Source organism: Larus michahellis, chromosome 11, assembly GCF_964199755.1.
Source record: "Larus michahellis chromosome 11, bLarMic1.1, whole genome shotgun sequence".
NCBI lineage: Eukaryota > Metazoa > Chordata > Aves > Charadriiformes > Laridae > Larus > Larus michahellis.
Window position 1 is genome coordinate 15,450,346 of NC_133906.1, and position 25,982 is coordinate 15,476,327.

General features: G+C 39.6%; 1 protein-coding gene across 4 annotated transcripts in view; it reads right to left on the bottom strand.

Moving 5' to 3' along the window:
- MACROH2A1 (macroH2A.1 histone) overlaps positions 1-25,982 on the bottom strand; it is a 46,246-nt gene continuing 20,264 nt past the window's right edge. The window contains exons 3-9 of one of the 4 annotated variants that reach the window (XM_074603447.1): positions 24,957-25,063; positions 23,275-23,472; positions 20,737-20,847; positions 12,476-12,566; positions 8,596-8,685; positions 5,292-5,466; positions 1-743 (exon numbers count right to left, since the gene is read on the bottom strand). In XM_074603447.1, coding sequence (XP_074459548.1) covers positions 578-743; positions 5,292-5,466; positions 8,596-8,685; positions 12,476-12,566; positions 20,737-20,847; positions 23,275-23,472; positions 24,957-25,063 — 938 coding nt within the window. In that variant the 3' untranslated portion in view covers positions 1-577. Of the gene's footprint in view, positions 744-5,291; positions 5,467-8,595; positions 8,686-12,475; positions 12,567-14,069; positions 14,170-20,736; positions 20,848-23,274; positions 23,473-24,956; positions 25,064-25,982 lie in introns of all 4 variants that reach the window. The other 3 variants (XM_074603448.1, XM_074603446.1, XM_074603444.1) reach the window with 3 other exon arrangements.

The window sequence follows — 25,982 nt, forward strand, 5'->3', positions numbered from 1 at the left end:
AACAGTTCAAACATTTTACTAAATCAATTCACACGATTTCAAAATTGTAAATATAATTAAGGACAACAGGGTTTCTGTATTTTTTCTTCCAGATTTATCATTAAGACAATAAACAAACACAAATTAGGTTTATAGCATCTGTTCTTTTAAAAAATGAAAGGAACGCCACTCGATGTATTGATAAAGCACCACAACACAGTTACAAAATAGGGTTGGCCTGTTTCTTTCACAAGTAAAAGACTACGTACTCCTAACGGCTTTCTGCTTCGATCCATACTTCATTAAAATAAAACTATAAAATCTCCTAGATTACACTAAGTTCAGACGATGCCTGGTATACAGTGCATTAACAGCAGTAATGCCAACTATCAGTGCCAACATAAAACATCGTAGAAAGTAAAAATGAAAACAAACAAAAAACCCCAAAACAAAACAAGAAAAAAAAACAACAAAACCCCCACCTTTATTCCCCTAGATGAGCAAAATTTAAAATAAGGGATGCTCTGCTTCACAAGGAGTTAAGGATTTGGGGAGGACGATGGGCAGAAGAAGGGGCTGGTACTGTCGCTTTCTAGGCTTAGTTGGCATCTAGTTTGGCCATTTCCTGCACGTATATCCCTATACTCTCGCTGTCGAAGAGCACGAAGTACACCGTCTTGATTGAAGAGGACATTGTTGACACAAAATAGCTGGAGATGGCTTTCAGGATCAGCTGAGCGGCCGTTTGCTTTGGGAAGCCATTTCTAGAAGGAGAGACAAAAACCAAGAAAGAAACTCCAGACTCGCTGAACAAGGTTTTGACAGTGTGACCTCGCAGGAAACGCTCAGCCCTTTCTCTACCGCAGCATGGTAAATAAATAAAGCTACAAAGCCAGTGTTTACAGTCGGGATTAGAAGCTACAAACTTGTTTGTTTAGGCAAGACTTAAAAATGTTCAAACAGAGGAAAAACATTCCTAAAATATGAATACGGAGTCCACACACATTAATGGGTTGAACCTTACAATATCTGATGGGTCAATTATTCTCGTTTAACGGTGTTCCCGAAGCGTCTGGGAAAGCATCATATACATTACAGTTGCAGAGCCAAACCTGACCTGAAAGCAAACCAACCGTTAAAGAAAAATAAAAAGGGATAGAGAAGTCCATACAGAAAATGAAGCGTGAAAAGACACAAAGTACAAAATGGTTTTATCACTATTAATGGTTAATAATACAGCACAAAATTAAGGAAGTTACTTGTACAGCCTTGCTGCAGACTGAAGAGAATGAGTTCTAGTAGTTTGGTAGTGAGAAACAGCTCTGGCCATGCCCTCACCGTTTCAGACGTGGTAGCAAAAGTGAAGCAGGGTGAGTGGAGGTGAGCAAGTCCGCTCTCCTGGGTCACGGAGGGTCTTGCCCAGGTGGGGTCAGTCTAACCTTCCCCGGCTTGGGAAGCCACAGCGGCTGTGGCGGGGCCGAGACAGACTTCAGGGACTTGCTGGCTTTTCTAAACCACCTCAGCACCGCTTCCGACACTCCTTACATCCTTTTTAATCACAGGGTGAGTCAATCTAAGTACGGTCCTAAAATAAAATATGTTGAAGGACATCTGCTTGGTATCAACCAGAGAGATCTAAAAACCAGAAGCCTTTCTACTCCTCTAGTAATGCCTAAAGAAGAGACTCCTGCTCCCCTCTTCTGGAGAAGCCACAAACAACAAACCTTGCTGCTTTCTCAGGTGACAAAACTGCATGACTGAATTTCAAAGCTCATTGTCTAGCCCGGGAACCCTTCTTACAAGTTTTTTCACATTTTTATCTAGCAGCCCTTGTCTGAAAATTTTATCCAATCTTAAAACAGGTCAAGCACAAGTAGAATGGTCTGAACCAAGCCATGACCTGAACTGTGAGTTTTATAGGTCATGGCAAACTCCTGAAATTACACGTGGTAACTACTTTGACTGTGGCCAAAGCTCTGCTGGGGCATTACTCCTGAAGCACTGCCACCCCCCCAGACTGAGGTTTCACCCCAGCCGAAGCTCGAGCCCTCCCCGAGCCTCAGAAATCAGGCTGAAGGTGATGGGACATGATTGCTCTGTTACGGGTAGGGCCCTAACAGAATTTGAAAGAGCCCATTGAACGTGACCTGGTCACCTGACATGCACTGACAGATATATGATGGTTAATCCACCTGTTATAAAGTGTGTACTATTAATACTACTAATAATTTACAGATTACACAGATGGCTGAGTTTCGCCGGATTTCCTCAGCAATTCGAAGAAGCTGGGCTACATTCACCTCTGGCACTGACAGGTGCAACATCACGTAGCATTTGCTCACTGAAGCACCAAACCGACAATAAAGCGCTGTTGTACTCTCCCTCTCATTACATGCTGCAAGACACAGAATGAGAAAGGCAACTGCCTGTGTCATGGCCCGCTTCCTGCACATTACCTTACCATAAAAATATACACCAAGAGCAATTCTGTGGTAATGCTGCCTGTAATGTGATATTATACACGCTGCCTGAAGATAATACTTGCAATATTTCAAAAATGATGACATGACGTAGCTCACGCTGTTTCTTTCTTTTCTAAAAATGCTCAATTTTTTCTTTTATTGAAGAAGAAGAAGCAGAAAAAAAAAGGAAAAAGCATTGTGAAAAGACCTTGTACTCTTCTGAAGCAAATTAGGTGGTCAAACAGAATCAGCTGTGTGACAAGTTAATCAACTGAGAGCATAGTTTTGACACAGGAGCTACTTCCTACTGTCAGCTTACATAGAGAAAAAGACACAGCCTCAGCATGCCTCCACAGCTGATCACTTGCTAGTTACTTATGAACGCTGCATCCTGACGTATATTGAACAGACCTTTGAGGAATTTTGCTCCTGAGCAGGAACTGTCAGGCAGGCCAGCATCAAAATCAGGGTATACGCTGTTTCGGAATTGCTTGCTTTGTGGGGGGGACCCTGAAGTCACACAACTTCCACTTCAGTAGTGTTCCAGCAGGGCGGTCACAACAGGGCAAATGAAAGAGGAACGCCCTGGTCAAAGGGAGACCCACCCAGGGAAGCTGATAACAAGTGAATTCTTTAGGATCACTGTCCCAAAAAAGAGGAGGGAGACAGAGTAGAACAACCCAATGGCCATGTGTGGGCTGCAAGAAGAAACAGAAACCTCTTGGGTCGATCTACCGGTCTGAGTTAAATTCTTGTGGAAAGGCAGTTTGAGCCTTTAGCCAAGCTAATGTCGATTCGGATCAAAGTCAGAGCCTCAGAATGAAATCCCTCCTCTGAGGATGATTTTATGTTCAATCCCTGACTCTCCTTTCCCTGTTCTCCTGCTGGCCCTACCAGACTGAACTCCAGGCTACCTTTTTACGGCACCCTACTTGTGCTTTCCACAAGTTGGCTGTAGCTGAGCATCTGGCCCACTGAACGCTACAAGTATGCTATTTTATTTCCCCCCCTGATTTATTTGAACTGCCCTCATGTAATCCCATTCCTCAACTATAAAAGAGAATGAAACTGTTTATGTGGGTTTATTGGGTGATGTCTGCTTGACAGATGTCTGTACTAGAACAGCTGCATACATGTGGTGTCTTTGGCATTCGCTGTCTTTAAAAGCTTTACTTTTATTTTTTTTAATGCTTCTAACTTCATAAAAACAAGTAAAGAGTATTGTCAGAATATATTCTGTTCTCTCCAGAATTAATTTATGTTTGAATATCTCTAATTAAGAGGAAAAAGGGAAAATACACAACCTCATATATTTCTCAAGGCTTGTTGATCCCTCTCCATCTTTTAAAAGCACCACTGGCTTGAGTGAGACTGACGGGCATATGCCAAGTGGAGAACTCAGCCACAGACCTTGCCTGGCAGTAACCAGATTTCATACCAGAACGTGAATCTCATGGTTATTCAGGGTTTCATCATCTTCCAACACCAATCAACTACTTCGCAACAAGGGTCGGGAATGGTCCTTTGCTGGGAGCTGCCCAGAAAAGAAAGGGCTCCGTGGAAGGTACTTTACATAGTCTCGCTTTAGGCACGCACGTGACCAACTCCATAGTCACTCTACAGCCCATGGAGGAACAGTTTCTCCCAAAGAGCAACTGAGAGCTTCTCTTTGCCTGAGAACCTGACACCTAATTCAACAGGTTAGTACGAACCCTCCACTGTATTTCTCTACTGTTCTATAAAGTAGGCTCATGTTACCTCCTTAAAACGACACCCTGGCAAATTAATCTTATTTGGAGCTTTGTCTGATGCAAGTCGCTTAAATTTATTATCCTTCTTTATTGTCATTCACCCACAAGCTCAAACAGCACTTCCTGCCCTGCCCCACAGAACATGCAGGAATTAATCTGGTGTTGCAACACGGCACAATGGGAAGAATATTCTTGCTGTACATCAGCCAACTTCTTTCATGGCAAACTGAAAAGGGGCAGTTGTTCAGGGTTAAGTACACAACTGTGTAATTCAGCCTGGATTTGGCCCTTGGTCTTCACACTGAGCCATCGCTACATGTTCCAAACCTCCCTCCCCAGCCCAAACCCAAGCACCTCAGATCAGAAGTGAAGTCTGTATTCAGACTCTTAAGAACACAATCCAACTTTCAAAGGCACCGAGCATCCTGTACAAAGCCAAAGGACCTTCACTTTGGACTTTAGCTTTCAAAAACCCTGGCAAAGGCTTTTAAGGCCTTTTTTATTTTTTTTTCTGACAGAGTCACATGATGTAAACTGCACGGAATTCAGCTCATGAATTTTGGGTGAAAACTTGAAGCGACTCTGCAAATCCTGAGAACCAAGGCACTTCAGGTTTGCTGCTTCAATGAACACCAAGACGTGTACTCTGGACATCATATCATCATCATCATCTGATATATATTGCAGTAAGTTTAATTAGGCACTAAAACTAGATTCTTCATGCTCTCCTCCACATCCCCAATTTATATGAACAAATTGACAGTCTGAAAAAAGTCTTTATAATATCCTTTATAACATCTTCTTTAAAAGTTCGTTTCATGCTCTTTAACCTATTTGCATGCTTTAAGATTCTGCTGGGGTCACTGCTAGACCTGCCAAAGTTGAACTATTATTCAGGAGAATACCTGCAGGCTCCACGCACAGCTCAGACAAACCTAGAAGAAACATTTCATTCAGGGAACCGATCTAAACGAACAAGAATAAAGTCAGCATTATACCAACGGGGCTGGTACCTGAGAAGGGACTGGAACACAGGAGATGGCACTTAAAATATGTGACCTATTTGGCATCAAGTACCGGGTCTGTGTAACGGCCTTACCTGCCACTGCCAATTGAAGGAAATGCAATTGATTTCAGCTTCTTTTCGTCAGCCAGAGCCAAGCAGTTCTTCACCGTCTTTTCCAGCAGCTCCTCGCATTTGTCTGAGCCCCAGCCTGGGCTGTTACAGTGGATCACAAATTTTGCAGGCAATCCGTGGCCGGCACTGACAACAGCTAGTGAGAACCGAAAGTGAAACATAATTGCTTTTCTCTCTTTAGGATTAAAAGAGCGCATATGTGATTAAAATAACAAACAATTGATAGACATTCCCTCAGCCCCCGTGAATGTTTTAGGTTACAAATCACATAGCCTTAAAATATAACAACACGATCACAGAGACTTTGCATTTTCCATTTCCAGCTGCGCTTTGCTGTGGTAATTTATAAATCATAGCTATAATCGATCTTATTTTAGGGAGAGCAAGAATTCATGGCTGACATCAAAGAAAACACATTTATACCAGGGATTGTGCAAACTTGTGTAACATGTAAGGAAAAAAGCAGAAATCTGTTAGAATGTAAACCCATTCAAGGGATGGTCTTGCTTTAGTTCAGTTTATTGCAGAGCTACAGTAAATACCAGGATGCCGGGCAGTCGCGCAGAGTTACGACTTGTGTGACCTTCAGCTACTCCTGCTAAACACACGGTTTGTTTCGCCAGCTTCTGATCTCACGGCAGCCCAAACCGGATCAGTTCAGAGCTATTAATGCTCTGCAAATTGGTAAGGAAGGCTGGAAAAGAGGTGAATTATGATTTTTGCTTTATTTCCAGCTTTGTTGAGTAACTGCAAAGAGAACATTTTGCATGATTTCAAGACTTTGGGCCTGGTCTTATTCGGGCTTTTTGTGTACGGGTCATCCGAGACCACTTAAACAATGCTGGGTTTAGTTTATCTCTTTCATCACATTCTTCACCGATGGTTGGAGGGAGTGCATTTCTAGATTTACAATGTTTGATTCATGATGTTTATATGCCAACAAGAGAGACCTTGTGTGTACAAAGAAAGGAAAAAGAATTTTATACCATGCTAATCGTATATTATCACCAGGATACTACCACGGACATGTGGGGACTAAGAGGATGCAGCAGATCCTGCCTACAGACTTCCGACAGTCGGGGATTCTCCAGCCAAGAGACCTTCTCTCAGCAGGAGAACACAGTCTGGGGTCACCAATTCCCATCACAGAGCAGCAACACACTGCGCTCCGCCCACCAGCAAACAGGGTGAGAGCATCGCTGCCGTTTCAGAACTCACAGCTCTGTGCTTGCAATTAAAAACTTGTAACTTTGCTTTGCTTTTTTAATTAAAAAAAAAAAAAAAAAAAGAGGGAATAGAAACACCCCAATCACAAGCTAAGGGGAAAAAACCCATCTAGTCAAAATCTCACAAGAGCAAACACTGAACCTTTACAAAGAGTCAGCCCCCTCACAGGCACGCTTTGGGACATAATCATACACGGCCACAAAAGTGTAGGTACAAAATGTCAGCTTGTGTCTTCAAAAACATTAATAAAAATACCAATAATTTAAAATAAAAATAAAAATCAGGTTTGTAAAGGAGCTTAGAGGCCAGAAACCCTCTACTCCATTCTGGAATGTTTATGAGGCATATTGTTATTTAAGTATAGTATAAATAACTCTTGGAGCACAATCATCACATATGGATACTACCCTGTAGCTGCTGCAGGAAAGAGAAAAGACTTTGTCATACGGCATTTCGACCAGGGGTTAATCAGAAAAGTACATTCTGACGGACAATGGAAGCACAAGCATTTATGTTCTTATGGGTTTGCAGATTCTCAACATGTTGAATAGCCTCAGTGTTAAGGCAACATTAATTTGTCATAATGTGCGACTAAAATGTTGGCAGGTTCAGAATACATCATAAATCCAAGAAAAATCTATTAAAAGCAGCTGACATCTCTCTAGTCAGATGTGAAATGTGGATAATATCTTCATCCTGAAAGAATGAAATAACTGTATTGATACACATCACCAATTTTAATATTTCTCAGGGAGTGTTTCCTAGGGTAGTCATTAATCAACTCATTAGGATTCTGTTGAGGACAACTGCTAATTACCAAGAGCAGCTGTCCCTTACTTCACATACAAATGCTTTGAAAGGGGAAGTCAGTTATGCTTTTGCTGTAGAAACAGAAAGAGAGAACCTTGGACACATTCTGGACTAGTTATAATTATATTCCAAATAAGGATCCTGGTTATTCGTAGATCAAAGGGATACCCATGTAACTGAGAAATTTGAAAACTAAATATCTGCATGACTGAGAAATCGATGTGTATCAATTCTTCTCTCGAGTCCTCCAACAAGTCCCTAACAGCCGGTTTCTCCCGGTGTAGCAGCCTCAGATCTGAGGGATGCACTGAGGGCCAAGAAAAAAAATCTATTTGTAAGCAGTTTGGTCTTGGCTGATAAAGAATACCGTACTGAAGTAAGAAAAAAAAAAAGTGAGTAATTGATTCTCCATATTTTTGTAAAACAAGAAAACCTTATTAAAATTTTTTAAAAGCAAGGAAAAAAAACCCAACGTTATTAAGAAGTAAACAGTTGTAATTTTTCCTGTCAGAGCTGAAGTCTTGCATCTCCTCTTCAGTTTTATTCAGAATTCGTTTACAAAACTGCGCACACTGTATTTATTTTTATAGCATAAACACAGATGGCAGAATCAGCCTTCTATATGAACAATATGTATCAGCAATTTCACAGATGGTGTAAAATTATATATCGTCATTACCCAACTTTGTTACTCATATAGTAGATTTTTCTCAGATATTACATAAATTTTGATAACTAGGCATCACAAAGTCGTAAGCTTTTATAGTGATGATTCTGGCACTGATTAAACCAAGTACCCAAGCAGATGCTTAACTTCAAGCACGTGCTTAAGTTCAGTGAAAGTCAGCGGCATTTCAGCAAAGCAGATGTTTAAATAGAGTTGGACTCAACTATTCTGAAAAATAAGCATCTAATTAATTGCTTCTCTGAACTGTGCCCTTAACAATCGCCATTCATTGTGTCTGTGCGTAGCTGCAAATAGCCTGCTTTTACTTGTGATATTACACCACTACACCATTTCCCAGGTGCTTTGCTAAAGGTTACTCAAGATGCAAGGTGTGTATTTTAACTTTGGAGAATACAAATACCAGGTAACCCATAGAAGCTGTCTGCAGACAGCACGAACCCAAGCGTCGTACTAGAAGGAGCTTGAGAGGAAGAGCGCGGTGCCAGCGCCACCGGTGCCCGCGGTGTTTTGTGGGCAGGTTTCCGAAGCGCAGAACCTCACCTCCAGCTATGTCCAACGGCCCGTTCTTTTTGCGAAGCTCAATGACAGCTTCCACAAACTCCTTGCCGCCTTTCTTTTCCAAAGTGCTCCCTGAACAGAGAATGGTTAGTTTACTCCTCTGATCCCAGGTTGCCACAGCAGACATGTGACTCATCATTATTTTTTTATTACATCATTCTAGAGTTTTTGTGCCCAAACATATTTTTGGGGACTGCAAAGTAAGATCTAAACCTTTTGGGACTTCAGAATTATCTAGTCATTAAAAACAACAACAACAACAACGACAAAAAGAAAAAACCAAAAGAGACAACCCTAACAACCCAAAAACCTCACCTCGGTATCCCTTGCCGACATTCTCAGGCGCAGATTTTAAAGTCAAAACATCTGTCATGACATCCCTACCTCCTTCCTTATCATGAGCATCTATTAGTGTGAAACGCTCCAGAAGAATGCGCTAGCTCGAGAGTGGTTGAAGGTTCATAACTCCTTCCCCTAAGATTCATTTCCCCTCTCGCTTACAAATTGTTTTAAAGAGCCATTTGCCACAATAAGAATTTGAAACTCACCTGATCTTGGTCCCTGACCCCAACAGGTGGCACCAGGAATGAAACAGTCTCGTGAGTGCAGCGGGCTGCTTTACTTGGTAACTGCCCAGCTTGTTGAGCCACCTTTAACCAAGAGGAAGAGCCTCAGAAATAAGGAGAATCTCTAAGGAACATATTCCTCCAATGAACTTCTCTAACTACAGCTAAGGAGCTGGACAAAGTCATTCTGGGAGGAGAAGAGCTGTGCGGTGTTTCAGGGCAACCAAAAGGTACGCCGTTTACAAAGGCAGTCCATCACTAAATGGTTTAGATCTTATTTTGCAGCTCTAGTTTTAAATATTAATATAAAACAAAATAAAAAAACAGCCCAAGAAAGCATTTTCCTAACTACATAAGCATCCCACATAATTTTGCACTGTGCACGTTAATTATAAAGGTAGATAAGTAAAAAGCAGTGATATCATAAAGGCTCTGATTTGAGATATTACTTTGAAAACTGATTTCCAAAAATTCAGAACTAAGATCTCTAAACATTTATTTGGTGAAACCCCTTACTTTCACTGATGAAGAAAGAAAAAACGCATTTTCTGATGGAAGTGCACATACTGTATGCTCGAGGAAGCAGAGCCCCCCCTCCAAGGTTCCGTTTAGTAAATAGGGCTACAGCTCTAAGGACAAAGAGGACTGCGAGATGCTTTTGTTCTGACACCATTGCTAAATTTCTTCCAAAATGAAGATTAAAAGTTGAAAACAATGCATTTGTTTATTCATTCAAAAAGTGTCTCTGTTACCCTGCCTCTATTTTGCTATTGGCAGTTTATTGCTTTTGGGGTACAAAAGCTGAGGACAATTAAAAAATGGATGCCTTTTCTTTTGCTTTTTTTTTTCACAACCAATTCACATGGGGTGTTTGCCAAAAGCTGGATTGCAAGGTCAGAGTGTGATCTGATCTTTGTGCTCATTTAAGCTTTTTTTTTATATAAATACTTTGGTCTAAGTTTATTTAGCAAACTCCTCACTAAGAATTTTCCGAAACTCAAAGGTACCTATCCCTGTGCAACCGAGTGGAAGGCACCCCCTTATAAATCTCTTGGAAAAGATGGTAGTGGCTTTATTTGTAGCAGCAGTGTGTCTTAGGAGAGCGGGCTGGGGAAGGAAATCCACCCTAGAACGGAGGGGCTTGGAAACGCAGGACCCAGGGTGCCCTTTGCTGCACCCTCCAGCAGATGTGTGTGACACCGGGGGCTTCCCAAATGACTCCCACAGAGAAGGGATGGGGAGGGAAAGAAACAGTCCGCCATTCTAGTTATAGCCTGTATTTCCATATCATTCATATTTGTATATATTCCAGTTATATTCCCCTTGAGGCCGTGAACTTAGATCCTAAACCCCATGACATTCATAATCCTTAATTTCTCGTTTCAAGGGGAAACATAATTAAGCCTTGTGCAGAACCTAGGAACAGAAAAGATCTATTAAGTAGGTCATTTCTTTGCCATTGCAAAGCTGTTGTACATTTAATGGAATTTAGCCTGGTTTGGTTTAATTCAATCCAGAAGGATCAGCTTTTTCCCTTCTACTGGGAATTAATTTATAATTAAAAGCAATGAACAACCCTGTCAGTTTATTTCACCGAGCTCTCTTCTTGCAGATTTGGTACAACAGAGAGCAAAAGTCTTATTTGGTATGAATTGGTGAGGTTTTCTGCATTTACTCCTCAATTACACTCTTCTTCTGATGAATAGTGAGGGTTTATATTGAAATTATATTCCAGAACTATGTTGTAAATTAGCTTCATCTGGGAAAGGACATACTGTATTTAACCATTTTCCACTACATTAGCAAGTTTCTTGATGGAAGTCTTGCTTCACAGCTTCAAGGTTAGTAGCTTATTTGCTCACAGGCATAAATATGTGTCACTCCCATGAGAATAAGATCATTATCGCATGCTTTCCAAGCAGGCATTGGTATCAGTGTTGAAAACAGCGTTAGCAGAAATTTAGGCTGTAAAATTCTCAGGATAAGCCCCCAGTACATTTAAATTGTTAGGGAAAAAACCAACAAAAATTAAAAAAAAAAAAAAATTTAGATGGGTAAAAGTTAATCATTGGAAGCTAAGCATTTGTGCACTTCTATTCCTTCTTACAGCAGTCAGAGGCACCAGGAACCTACGCTAAGGAATGAGCAGTACAGCTTCGAGAGATGATTTTCTTTGTAGGGTAGCAAAGCATTTCTTTGTCAAAGGGTAGGAGACAAGCACATTAGCTAAATGGGTCTGACAGACTTTAGAAGCATATTCTTCAGATACAGGGTATTATGTCACTCTTATTTTAATGTCTCTGCAGCATGTTTAGCCAAGGCCCAGCTGTTCCTGCCCAAGAGGCCATCCAGAGCTCCATCAGCCCACGCGTCCCTCGGGCAGTAGCCCCTTTGGAAAGAGCAGGCGTGGAGGGAGGCCATTTGCACAGCGATGAGGCTTAGGTGAGATGTAGAACACAGGCTGGGATCAGGTGATGTTTTTTTTAAAGCGTCATCACCCTTACCAGTAACTTCTGTATTCAGTCCAAATTCTGATTTGCCTTCTGTAATTACCACGGCAGTTCAGTTAAAGGACTGCTACCCTTTTATGAAATCCTTCAGAACACTGTATGCAGAGTGGCGTATTACTAAGATAAGAGTTACTCAGGGGACGCTTAACATACTGAATTAAGATGTCTGTCATGTTTGCTACCGTGCCTTCTCTCATCGGTGTACCTTAGGTGACTGACTGCCTGAAAATCATCCATGTACGTACGATTGGCCGTGTACCCGTGGCCGTGTACTTGTGGGCGTGAGGACCGTGGAGCCGGGCTATGAAAGTAATCGGTCCGTAAGGTAAAATATGAAAAAACTAACCAATCTTAAGAGTTCAGAAAATACAGATGGGCTAGATCCAGCGCGTCAGATGTGAACATCTGAAACTTGGCATCGAGATGGGGTACTGGAACTGGTTAGAAATCTAAAGATCAAGACTCAAACCATATTCAAGACAGGCATTTAACACGTCAAACAAACAATGCGGCAATTCATTTTCCTTGGTCACACGCCTGCATTGAACGTACTGTTCCTGCCCTTCAAATTTTGGCGGTGCATTCTGTTGTTACTTCTGAAAGTCTGATTTGGTGATAAAAATCAGAACCGCCTACTGAGTTTGCAATTATTCATTTCTTTTTGTCATCAGTCAGGACTGCTGGAAGTGAGAAATGAATGCAAATCTGCATAGCTACAACAAGCTTGTGGCTGCTGATTGACCATGCACACACATACAAACTCCGCAGCACTGAACTTTCCATTACCTACTTCACCACCGGTGTAGAAGTCAGAGTTTGTCGGGTGAACGACAGCATCACTGTCGATCGTGGCAATGTCAGCCTGTACAACTTGCAACTACAACAGGTAAACAGATGTATATCAACCACGTTGGACAGAGACCCAGCACAGGCTCTACATTTACACAGGTACCAACGTCCATATTTTCCTACCTTTACATCTCCAAACCTTGCGCCAAAGGAGTATGCTGAGGTGTGTGTGCAGGTGTGTGTAGAGAAAGGGGTGTAGGGAACAGGAGGAGGAATCTTGAGTATGACATGATCAAATAAATGTTAAAATGACAAGTCAGAGCAATCACAAGAGATCATTTCCAAAGTTTTAAAATCAGCTAATACCCCATTTCACTTTGCAGAAACCTAGAACAACCAGTTCCCCACAGAGCATGACACTAAAATACGGAATCTGTTTAAAAAAAAGAAATTCAGGATCATCAAGCCAAACAAAATAACTAGTTTCTCCATTTTGTCAGCATCAATAAGCTGACAGGCACTAATCTTCATACGTATAACGATTCAGCACTTTGTTTCTAAAAATGACAGTCTCCTTCAGAGGAAACCATGTATTTGCAGACAGGTATGTACTGAATTTGCTTTAAAAAACATAAATGATCGTTCTTATATTTTAAAGGTAAGGCATATTTTCTAACTATGCGTTGGAATGGCCGAGACACTTGTAAACTTATACATATTTCTGAGAAACGCTGATTTAAAAATTAGCCAGCTTAGAACTTTTTCTTGTTAAATTACTTGTGTACATTCCCATAGGAAATGCAATAGTAGAAGAATTATGGGTTGTATTCCATTAAGGAAGTTTAAAAAAAAAAAGACAGCAACAGGAGTAATCATCAAAGAAGGGAATGCAGTACATAATGCATGAAAGTTAATTTTTCTTTTACTTTTGCTGAAGAACACACTTCTGTTGAAGAAGGATTTTTTAATTTTTTTTTCCTCAATCTGGACCAAGATAGAAGCTTTAAAAGCGATACACCATCTACAAGAGTATCTACAAGTTCATTGTTGGTACAATATCAGTATTTGTTTTCAGCTGAATGTGAAAGTGACAGGGAGTAATTGAAGCATAACGGAAACAAATTATTTGACTGAATTAAACATGAAATCAAGGTAGGAAAGATTGGGGCATAGTTAATTATTTAATCATTCCTCTTTAGAAATTTTATGCCTACTCTGAGTATCAGAAAAACCCCCGAGATTGCAGTTAGAATGGAGAAACTGCTTATTTTGAAAACAACCTGACAAAAAAGTATTTTAGTCCTCAAAGTATCCAAATAAGAAACCCCCCAAAATAGCTAACAGTCACATATGATCATTATGGAAAAGAATTTAAATGATTTGTTTTAACTGAAATCAACTTGAAGACTAGCAATGGCTGCAAGTATTCAGATTTGGTGAAAAAAGTCTTTCGAATACAGTTCTTCAACAAAACAGAACCTGCAAGATTTGAATTTCTGTTCTTATTAAATGTATGAAGCCCTAGAGAGTAAATTCTGGGTTCCATAATTTCCATGTGACCGTTAGTTGTGTCAACCCATGCCCCATTTACCTAGGTCATCTTTAAGGTCAATGTCAGCATTGGTAGGATTGATAATGGCCTCCACCTCGAAGCCGGCTAAATTACTGATTTCACTGTGAATAAGGTTCAGCTGAAAAGAAAAGCATGAGGTGGGAAATAACAGGACAGCTGGGAAATCACAGAGAAGCTGCAGAAAAGTGAGCTTTGCAACACAGATGGAGATAGCATCACTGCAAACAAATATGCAAAATAAAAGGCAGGTCATAAAGGAGGGTTATTATCCAAAAAAATTTCAAACACAAGACTCAAACATTGTTCGCACTGGGAGGATATGAATGTACCTACTAACAAGCTCTATTCTGGCTTTATGCTGGCCACTATTTGGGATTCTTATTTTGGCATTAATAGAGCTTATTTGTTTCTCCTCAAAGTATAGATGAAGGACACCCTGATCATTTCTTAAGCATCGATTGCTGGAACATGCCATGACTGTTCAGCACTGAAACTGGATAAAAGATGCCGCTCCTCCTGCTTCAAGCCAGCAAACATGAGCCTATCTTTGAGAAAGCACAGGCTTGTCTCCGACGACTCCTCCATCCTAGCAAGGGGACGTGTTCCTTTCTCTTTCCTTATTAGTGGTCACCACGTTCTGTCTTGCAGGCCCTTCGCTTTTCATCTGCACAGATCTGCTGCCTTTGTGAATGTCAAGTACTGTAAGCTGGCACTATTAGGAGCTTATTGCTTCTAGTTTTTATTTTATTTGCATTACTTCCTTCTGTCATTTATGAAAACAGAGACTTTAGCCCCACCCACTAATGCCCGTTAACTCCTCATTTAACACCCCTCTATTTAAAAGATGCTTCTCAATTGCTGCCTGAATCATTACAAAATCAGAAGGATTTCTCATGGGCATACAGTAAGGTGAGGAAGTCAGCGCAGCTATCTAGAGATTAACCTCATGTCCGCACTTCATGCTTTTAAAAGAATAAAAAGAATTAATGACATATGAGGAAGGGCAGATTTCAACTTCTAGCAACACATTTTGAGCAAGACTTATAAACTAGTATATAAATAAAAAGTCAATGAAAAGACCAGCAATAGGAACAAACTGATCCTGCTATGCCAAACCAGTGAGGATGGTTTATTTGGGAAGTGCTTAGAGGTGTAAAGAGACAGCACAAGTTGCTTACTGCTGATGGTTTGGGTGTCTCGTCACCGTATGTGACCCACACCACAGAAACAACTCTGTAATTTGAGGCAATTTGATGCGGTTTTCTTTACGGTGAGGGTGACAGAGCACTGGAACAGGCTGCCCAGTGAGGGTGTGGAGTCCCTTTCTCTGGAGATTTTCAAGACTCGCCTGGATGCAGTCCTGAGTAACGTGCTCTGGGCAATCCTGCTCTAGCAGGGGAGTTGGACTAGATGATCTCTAGAGGTCCCTTCCAACTCTGAAATTCTGTGTGATGCAAATGCCAAACTGGGCAAAAGTCAAACCTGCAGACAGGTATGTGAGGAAGCTGATAACCAGGGGGTTGTGACGCTGCTTCATAGCCAGTGTTGGGAAGTCTGATTTCATGTGCATCAAGTGTACTACCGCCAAAACTTAAAATACTTTAAAGTGCAAAAAATTTTCTGGACTCTTTCATGTGGGGAAGCACATTATCGGCATCATAAATTATGCTTATATCTAAAACACACATTGAAAATCATCATTTGCGTAGCTGATTAGGCAATATGGAAAGCAACTGTGAAAGAGAAAGTTCTCATTCATTTATGCAAGCCCTGAAGCCAGCTGCAGTTAAGCCAAAGCCTGCTGGGTTCAACCTATGAAGCATAACGTATACATTCAGGCATGGCATTTAATCTCATCACTAACTCAATTTTGTCTCTTGGTTTTTAATCCACATTCTGTAAACTCTTCAAATCTTCTTGTGTGTGTGAGTTTGTTAATTGGGAATACGACCCAGTTCATGTAACCGATACAAGTGAATGGGTCATTTAAGGAGGCCAACATCCATACATTTAAGTTTTATGAAAAAATTATTTCCATTTCATTCATGTGATTATATGAATTGACCTTCTTTCTCTTTCTAAAGCTTGCAATTTCATAAAATTTGCATATGTTGCTTGAATAAACTACGTTCCTTCAAAATAGGGTGATTTTGGCTAAAAATGAGTGTAATTCACAGTCCTGTTTTAAGTACAGGTCTGTTCGGGAATTTGCAATAAAATCTAAGAGAGCTTCCTTTCCAAATAGCTTAGAATCCTTTAATACTTCACACGTGGCAAGTTATTCATACTTGAGTTTGAGTCTTGAGTTTGACTACAAGCAACTGCTGTTTAAAAAAAAAAGTCAAATCAAATCAAAACAAAATGTTAAAGAAACTGTATGAATTTTGAAATAAAAAAAAAAAAAACAACAACAAAACACATGCACACACCAAAAGACTGTTTTGTGGAGATTTTAGTGTGTTCCTAAGCATGTTTTGTTCATTTTATAGGTGACTCTCTTTGATCCCTAATTCAGCGTTCTACAAGTTTTTGCCCAGATCTATTGTCTGCCGGACCCCTTTGGTTTCAGACCTTTAATCTATCTCTGCGCCTCCTCATATATGGGATTTAAATAGCAATTAGCTGGCAATTAAAGTTTCAATTTAACAGCAACAACAAAATGCTTAAAAAGCTGCCCATCACTGATAGCATGTGTTGGCAGTTAAGTATTATTTTGCTAAATTTTGCATTTAGTGTTCAGTGCACTGTTTAGCTATCCAATTGCCAAAAACAATTAAAACAAAGAGTCAGAAGTTTTCCCATGGAATTAAATCCTCCAACAAGTAATTGCTCGATTTTACTATCCAACAGCATGAAGCATGTATTAGACAGAGGCGATCCCCTAAAGGGCTACTTCAAAAAAATAAACAATTGGCACAACTTGCATATACATGTGCAACAAAGAATGGACATAACTTTAGGTAACATTTAAATTAAATGTTAGTCAGATAAAATGCAGATGGCATTTAGCACATCCATGAGTATTTTCTGAGGCAAGCCTTGCGTTTCTTATTACAGATAAAATTACCTTTAAAGTCTTGGAACTTTTTCTGGTATGAATTTCATACAGAAAATGGAAGATGCTTGTTGGAGCCCAAACCCTAATGCTTAGGCTTGAGCTCTTACAACTCTGCCTCTACTCCGTAATTGTCTCAGGAAAAACAAACGAGTTAATGTGCAGAATACCACGTTTCCATTTGGACGTCACTTGTAGGATGTGCGATTGTTTACATATTAAACTAGATTTTAATACTTACTTAGTGTAGCACTAATAAACTTCTACAGGTATAACTGAAGGGTTCTTTGCCACTTCCTGACCTCTAAGACTTTCTAGCTGAATGTCAGCAGTTACCTAAAGATTTAATGCAGTAACAGTACTTTTTAAAAACTGAACAATACCCAGGTTCGCAACGTTCTCATTTGTGTTTTCAGTAATTAAATCTGGGGATATTACAAGGCTGAAGAGCCATTTTTCCAAATAAACCCCTTCGCTTTCCCTTCTGCAAACATGGAGCCAACAAAAAGATTTTTCCCATTAAACACTTATGAATGACATGATATTAAGAACAGGATTATTTTCTTTCTTTGCATCTAGTGAATTATCTCCTGATCCAGCAGACAGCGGTTTTGCAGACCAGGGAGACATGCTGTAAAGGTGTTCGAGGATGTCACAGGAGGTTTGAAAGATACCAAGTGCTTGGGTTTTTTGGTTTCAGGTTTCTGTGTTTGCACTGTAGTTTATTAAGAACACACAGAACATGAAAGTATACTGAAAATCTGTATGTACAAATTCAAGAAAAATCAAGTAACTGTGATTAATATGAATATTTTTGCTTTTCAAATGGAAAAGCTCAAAATGTTTTAACATATTAAGCTTTCCTACCATCTGTGTGAAGAGTGTAACTGTATTTCCATTTCACAGATGGGGAAGGCAACAGAGAAAGAACGTGATTTACAGTATCTCAAAATCGGCCAAACCCAGGACTCATGGTTTCCAGGCCTCCAGCTCAACCACCTTAACACGCTGTCCTCCCTGACAGATTTTTCCTTCCCTCAAAATGCTTTTTAAGGAGCGTGAGGCTACGCTGAATAGAAGGGCCTCCTCCAAACGAGCAAACACCTCCTGCCCTCACACGCTTTCAAGAACAGCAACATGCACAAGTCTAAGGAATCAAACTGCAACTGTCCAGAATCGCTATTGAAGAAGATTCTTAGTTCATTAAGTTTATGAATACCATGTGGCACTAATTTAAGACAACTCTAACAAAACAGGTATTTTTTTTCTGTTAAGCAGCAGACTTAAACTTAGGTCAATATTTTAAAAATCAATATTATCTTTTTAAACAGCAATTGCATGTAGAAATGGCTAAGCAGAAGCACTTAACCAATTCAAAGTCACTAGAGTTTTTATAGATAACCATTATATTTAATTTGTAAATTTCCAAAATAAGTAGCCAGTATTTGAGACTTCCATGTGTCAATTAAATAATTAACAACTGCCACCGTCAATGAGGTCGCAGTCTGCTAAACCTGCATGTAGCACAGACGTCCTGGCACACCCCCGAGCCTCCTGGCCCAGACAAAACCACCTCCAGTTTAGGAGAGAGGATGCATCCAAATCCCACTGATTCCATGATGGAAAGTTTTATCTTTGCCTTTTTTATCAGGAGAAAATCAAAATTACTTGGTAATTTCAAAATGGCATGTTTTGAAAATAATTTCTGGGGAATGGGCTGAAAATATTTCTAGGAATAAGCCAGCATAATACTTTTGTTTGGTTCATTTTATGCTAAATGAAATCTCTTTGATCACTACAGTGCAAAGGTTTTTTCATTTTAAGTTTTTCACATTTTCAGTATTAACACAAATGCTTAAAATAATTTAGGTTGGTCTAAATGTGCTATTTTGGGGGTAAACCAGAACAAAGGCATTAATATATTATTTATCAGCTCAAACACGGCAAGAATTTCATTTTTAACTCACACATAATAGGACACAGAAAATTCTTATATTTGTTAGACATACCCTACTTTTCTTAGATTTTTACACTAACCATTTACTGCCTCTAAAAAGTTTCCCACAGGGAATCAAAAGCAGTATATAATCCGTGCTAGGCACAGCTCAACAGCACCTCTGCATTCTCTGCCCCTCAGAAAATAATCCATTCCATTTGGAGTGTTCGTTCACAGGAGACAAAGGGATTTTCATTTTTCGTTTCATTTTTCTTTTAATTATGTTTACTGTGTTACAAATAAAGGCTAACACATCTGGCCCCTCATGTGCAGGGCTAAGCGACAACAAACCAGTACAGGGACGGACATGTCCTACCAGTAATTTTTTCAGGGGGCTGCACTCCAAGTGGGTGAGAAAGCCAGAAAGTCCATTTCCCAGTACAAAGAACTCACTGGAAAGTTCTACAACAGACACTGGCTTTGCTCATCCCAGCTTAAAGCAGTCCTGGAGTTCACGATTCTCTTCCACTGAGCCCAACAGCAAAGCCCCATGGATTTGCTGGGTCAACACAATGCTAGGTCTTATTACAGGTTTCCTACGGTAACTAAAAGGAATTCAAAGTCAGGTCCAGAAGTCTGACGTTAATATCTTTCTTCATACAGTAGTTTATAAATTTAGGGTTCTAATCTAGTCACCAAAATGTTTTTAAAAATATGTTCAAAATCACCTCCCTAGTAGTAGTCAAATAACACAAAAGCCTACCAAACCAGCCATCTAGCTCTAGCTGTAAAATTAAATGTGGAAAATCAGAAGTCTTGCAAAACATAACGTTACTCTCATGCATGTTAAACTTAGCAAACAAACTGGGGAAGGATAAATGGAGAATAACCTCAGCATGAAATAAAAATGAGTCAGAGGAGATACATTCCACAATGGACAATGGCTCATCTTTTATGACTTACAACACAATGACCTGATTACTGAATGATAGAAGAAAGATGCAGTTTTACTTAAAAAAATTTTGTATCACGAACTAAAGGCAGGTTTCAAGATAAAAGACCAAATTAATTTAATGAATCGTCTCTTTAAATGGATCCTCTCTTTAAGCAGATCTGTATTTGTGTTAAACCACCCCATGTCCCAAAGCATATTCACAGGGAAAGAAGGATTGTTGACTTCTAGCTTTTCATAAATGCATCATTCATCGTTATACAGCATTAACTTTTGTAAATAACAAAGCAGAACAAAACACAAAAATCACTATTATGAACAAATGTCTAAAATAGGTTTTGAAAAAAACCTGTAAATCATTTACATCAACAATAAAGTGGGCTGCCCATTGGAAAAAAACATTTTATTCTTAGAATAATCTCATCTTTGGCAGAAGCTTTGCTGTAACAATTATGCTGTTTATGAATAAGGTGAGACAGATTACAAGCACACAGGCTTTCCTTCTATTGAGTATTTAAATATGTAGCCATATGAAGACTCATTTATGTATTTTTAAAACGTTCTGAAAGTTATTTCAGAGAATTGCTTTGTTCAAAAACTAATATCACACACCTCCTCAAGTGCTCAGTGGGGAAATGTCCATTGTACCTAGACGTTTTGGGGAAAGGGGGGTGGTGGGAGGGGGTATTCCCTAAGCAGCACTGAAAAATACGTATTCATTTATAAAAATGCAGGAGCATACCTTCTGGCCAAGAAACAGACTTTTGGTGGACAGGACTGTGAAACCATCTGCAGGAGTTCCCTCTGTTGTACTGTCAGCACTGGCTGATTTGCTCACTTCTCCCTGCTTCTTCTTCCAAAAACACAGTTAATTAGTTAACTCAAGGCTAAGAGAAAAACAGTTTAATAACACTAAGATATATGACAGGCCATAAATGCTTACCAGGCAATAAAATGCCAGTGCAAACACTGGATTTTATCCTTTAGACTAACTAAAGTGACTGATTACAGCTGAAGGCATCAATAGGGAAAATGACCTCAACGTCTGCATATCTACATGTCTTTTCTTGCCTACGACAGCACACAATTCAGATGACAGTTGTCTTCAATGTTGCAGGAAAACATATAAACAGCCCCAAAGTTTTAACAGCTTTCTAATGGCTTGTGTGGAAAAAGATAATGTATCTATTTATATGTGTGGGCAGACAACCATTTTAAGGCAAAAACTGACTTGTCAGTTGCTTTGAAATCTGGCCATCCTTAGAGGCAGTGGCAGGAGAATAGAGCTACTTTCTACCTGACTAGCAGTAGGAAATGGGTTGAACAATCTTCTCCCCCTTGTTTAACACGATCACCTTCATCTCCAGTAAAACTGTAGGGGGAGAGGGACTTCCTCTCAACCACCATTCCTTTTTTCAACTGTGTCACTGAAGCAAAATGATAGGTTTTAGGAATGAATTGATTTACTGAATAAAAATGAGAACTATGAACATTTTGAAAAGGATGCTTCATGAAGCTAGTGAATTGACTGCTGTGGTTACAAACTCAATTGGTGCCAAAAATCATTTCATATTCTCAATAAAATTACTACTTATGATTTAATATAAATATTTGGTGCCTCCGGCAATGCCTATCCTGAAGCTGAAAAGCACACCTGGAATATTAAGCAAGCCACTGTTCTCTTACTGTCCCTTTCCAAAGTACATAAACTAAATCTGTGGCTGAGCAACTAAAATGACATTGATGCAAGGCTATATTGGTGCTTCTAGAAGCTGTAAACATGCTTTACTTTACACAAATGTTTAGAAAATTAGATTTTCATGGGTCCTATTTCAATTCCCCAGGAGTTTACTGTCAGCCAAATACCAATATAGTAAGCAGACAATACAGTTTATTGTGTGGAAGAAAAACAGAACCCCACAACAGACTTCCTGCTTTTGTAATCAAGTAGGGGGGGGGGAAAAATATCCAGATTTAGGGAAATTATTAGTGCACAGTTATTAGAAGCACTGCACTTGAAATGTCAGCTATTAGGTGTTCTAAAAGACAAAACTAAATTCAACAGTTCAACAAACAAAAAAATGAACCAGAAAAAGTGACCAAGTAAACAATAACAGAGACACAGGGGAGGAATACAGAAGCTTTGTTTGACAGGGAAAGCAACTTTTCACATGCACTGTCCATTTCGTGTGAAATTCAGGTACTTTTCTTCCTACTTTCATAACCTATTGCTTGACAGTAGTTGTTTTGCAAAAAAAGATCCTTGGTTACACACACACACATTAGAAAGATTCCCTACTCCTACAAACTGAAACTGAAAAAAGGAATGAGGGTATGTTCTCCTTAGCTTAGAAAGAGATGTTATTCTTAGTTTCCTAACAAGAAAAAAAAATGACATTTTGGTCCTCTTCCCCTCATCTCTCCACTTCATTTTGAGTAAGTTTAGTTGATTACTAGGATTTAAAAAGACGCAAGTCTAAACATGGAATATTCTCAGCTGTAATACACGAAAAACCGAGAGGGACATTTGTGGGTCTTTAGCTCAGCCAAAGAAATTCTATGTAGCCACAATACAGTTTCTCTGATGCCGCAAGTCTCAGCTACCTGCTGTAGCAGAACTGCATCCTACTTCAGAAGGAGTATTTCACCCTTTTTGGATTTCATCAAATCAATTAAAGAGGAATCTTATACTAAGCTGGAACACAAAAAACATTTAAAACCCCAACAAACAACAGAAAAATACAACACTTGAAAACATGACTCTGACATGCCAATGGCTGGGGACATTATTACAATGCAAGTGAATTAGGCTGTTGTTTTTCTTCAATATTTTGGATTGCAAAACACTGCCTTAATGTGACTTCACTTTTGAAAAAAATACCCAGATTCCCCATTTCTTGCAGACACATATCAATACTTGAACAAAGTCCAAGCAAGCTTACTCTGCCTTGCCCAGTGCAGACACCTGCGCAGCCACCGCAAAGCTGCCCCTACCGTTGCTACGTAAGATCTCGTTTGATGTTGGCATCTCCAGCCTGTGCCTACCTAACTAACGACTGTTTCGTACAGAGTTATTTACCGCTTGCCTGCCTGTCCTGCAGATCTGTGCCCCTGCTGAGGGTTTTCAGCCTTCCAGCAGCACTCCTTCAGCATCTGCTTACGCTGCTACTGAAATCCTTATTGTTAAGAACACATGGAACAGAACATCTACCCTACGTGATGCTCCCTACAGCTACTACAAGCAAGTTTGTTTGGTTTTAAAAGAAACAGATTACTCTACCTTGGATTTCCTTGCCCCTTTCTTGCCACCTGTTTTCTTTGATACAGTTTTTTTCTGTGATGGAGACTTTGCCTTCTTTGCTGGAGGTGGAGTGATGATGGCTTCCAGTTTGCCTTTTGATCCCCGCTTCTTTGCCAACAGCTCTGGGTGAATATTGGGTAACACTCCACCACTGGCTATGGTGACCCCTTTCAATAGCTAATAAAATAAAAGTTGCAGATGACAAATTTCAGCATTTACTCACCAATAAATAGAAAACGGCAGTTAACTGCAAACTTTGTACATTGCCTTAACTGTTTTTTGTATGTTTCTCAACACATTATCCTTGAAGAAGAGAGACATGAAAAGTATATGAAATGAAGCTGATCACGTACTAAATTTTAACTATAAAGGGAATATGTATTCTTATTGCATAATGCTTGTTACTGTCAGTATCTCTTGGGCTCACACAAGATCTGTTTTCTGTGAAGCCACGCAATGAAGACTGTTACCCAGCTGCAAGAAAACAGGGCAGCTTGGCAGGGCAGCCTGCGTGAGGGATGGCACCCAACGTCCATGGTACAGGACTGCAATGGGTACCACGCTCCAGAGAACCCAATATATGTCCCAATTGCTGAATCTTCTTGAAAGGGCATCTTTTAAAATGGATTTTTTTTTTTCTTAGAAAAAGAAACTTCAAATGGAGGGTAACACTTATACAAATCTCTATACCTGGAAGTCTTCAAAAAAATCTTTAAGTAGTTGAAGAAAAGCAGATCAATATTCAAAAGTGTGCAGTTCATTCAAGCCTTTAAAAGCAGAGGTGAAATATATCATGTTCTGTATTTAAAACCACTTTAACCCATTTTTTATACATCTAACTGGGACTAATTCACTTATTCAGGAGGATACAAATGGTGACATCAAAGTCCCTCAGGTACTCCCACCTTCTGATTCGTGTTTACTGCTCCCCAAGCACAACTCAGAGAGGCTCCAAGCTTACGAAGGGATGATGAATGGAAAGTATTATCAAATTTCACACAGACCCAGAAGGAGGTTGGTTTGGGGATATTATTTTTTTTTCCTGCTCCATCATGATACACAGGTTTGGAAAAAGTATCTTTTCAGATGTGTTTTTACAGCACCTCACACCAAGGCACATTAATCCCAGCCAGCGCCTCCGGCTGACACCACAAGACTGTAATAAAAACATCCAAATATTTTTTGGTTAAATTAAAGGCCTCTTGAAATCTGCAAAGGACACAGACTTGCAAGAGTTCCAGAGCTCTTAATTCTGTGGTCACAATGGCAGACTTTAATGGGAACAGGATAGGTCCCACCAAGTCCTAAGCTGCTTAAGGGAGAAAACGAAAACAAACAAAAAAAAGCATCTAAAGGTTTTTTCCATGTCTCTGTAGAGTTTATGACAACGTCCCACTTTAACAGAGGTAGTCGTGATAGTGCGAGCAAATGTCACATTACAGCTCCACTGCATTTTTACACATTTTAAGAGTCCTGAAATAGATAATTAAGCTGAGCACTATAGTTAGATACACAGGCAGTGTGCTTGTGAATGAATGAGCAGTTTCCTGGTGGGCTGCTCAATAAGCAGAGGTCTTGAGTTACAATTCAGCTCTATGGAAAGACAATTTAAAAAGCCCTAAAGGAAATCCCGGCCCTCACACAGTGGAGTTTTTTCTTACCTGATTTAATTCTTCATCATTTGCTACAGCTAACAGGATGTGTCTAGGAGTGACTCGACCCTTCTTGTTGTCCCTTGCTGCATTTCCAGCCAATTCAAGAATTTCCGCTGGGGAAAAAGTAAGCAACTTTTAATTACATTGTGATCATTAAGAAAACTCAATGTGTTATTTAGCATCCCTGCAAAAAGATACCTGAATTATATCATGTTATTCCTAACTGCTGTAGAACACCCTCAACAGACATCTAACCCTAAAATCATCATTTTCTTTTTATATGGCTAATAACTGAAGGGCGAATGCACACCTGAAGTCCTGTAGTCTAACCTATATGTAGTTTTTTGTCCTTTTAAAGCAGTTCCCCTGGATTATTGACTCAGTGTTCTTCTCAAGGCTACTGTGTGTTTATCTCCTAGGATCCCTCTCCTGTCAGGTGATGGAGTACTAGATGTACAAATGGTTTTTTTTCTCAAACCTGTCATAAATGTGAGTTCTGGCTTGTATCACTTTTATTACTAGAAAAGACGCTATTCTCAGGTTCTCATCTTTAACATTATGGAAGCATGTAAGCACACATCCAAGTTCGGACACTAAAAATACAAACTGTGCTGTTACACTGACTTAATGATTTTTTCCTCTTTGAGAAGTTTCTGTCCAGAAAAAGTAATTAATGAATTATGTTTGTTTGCTTCTAGTAAATTATCTCCTTAGAAAAAGTTTCCAGTCCTGACAAAATGCATTTAACAGCTGTGGATGTGATGGCTTTTACTGGAATTAGGAAAGATTAACTTGCTCCTTTGCAGGGATCTATGAAGTAAAAGGCTAGAGTGTTACCTGCTGATTTATCTGTCTTCAACTCAACAAGCCTTAGGCAAAGAATGCAATTAATTACAAGAAAGTCTGGGGAACAATTAAAAAAAATGACATAACGTGTTTGTTTATCTGACTTTGCAATTATGTGCTATTGCTGTCTCCACTACACATAACCTTTCACCTCCCTCTGCAAGGACTGTGTTTCACTATTGCTTT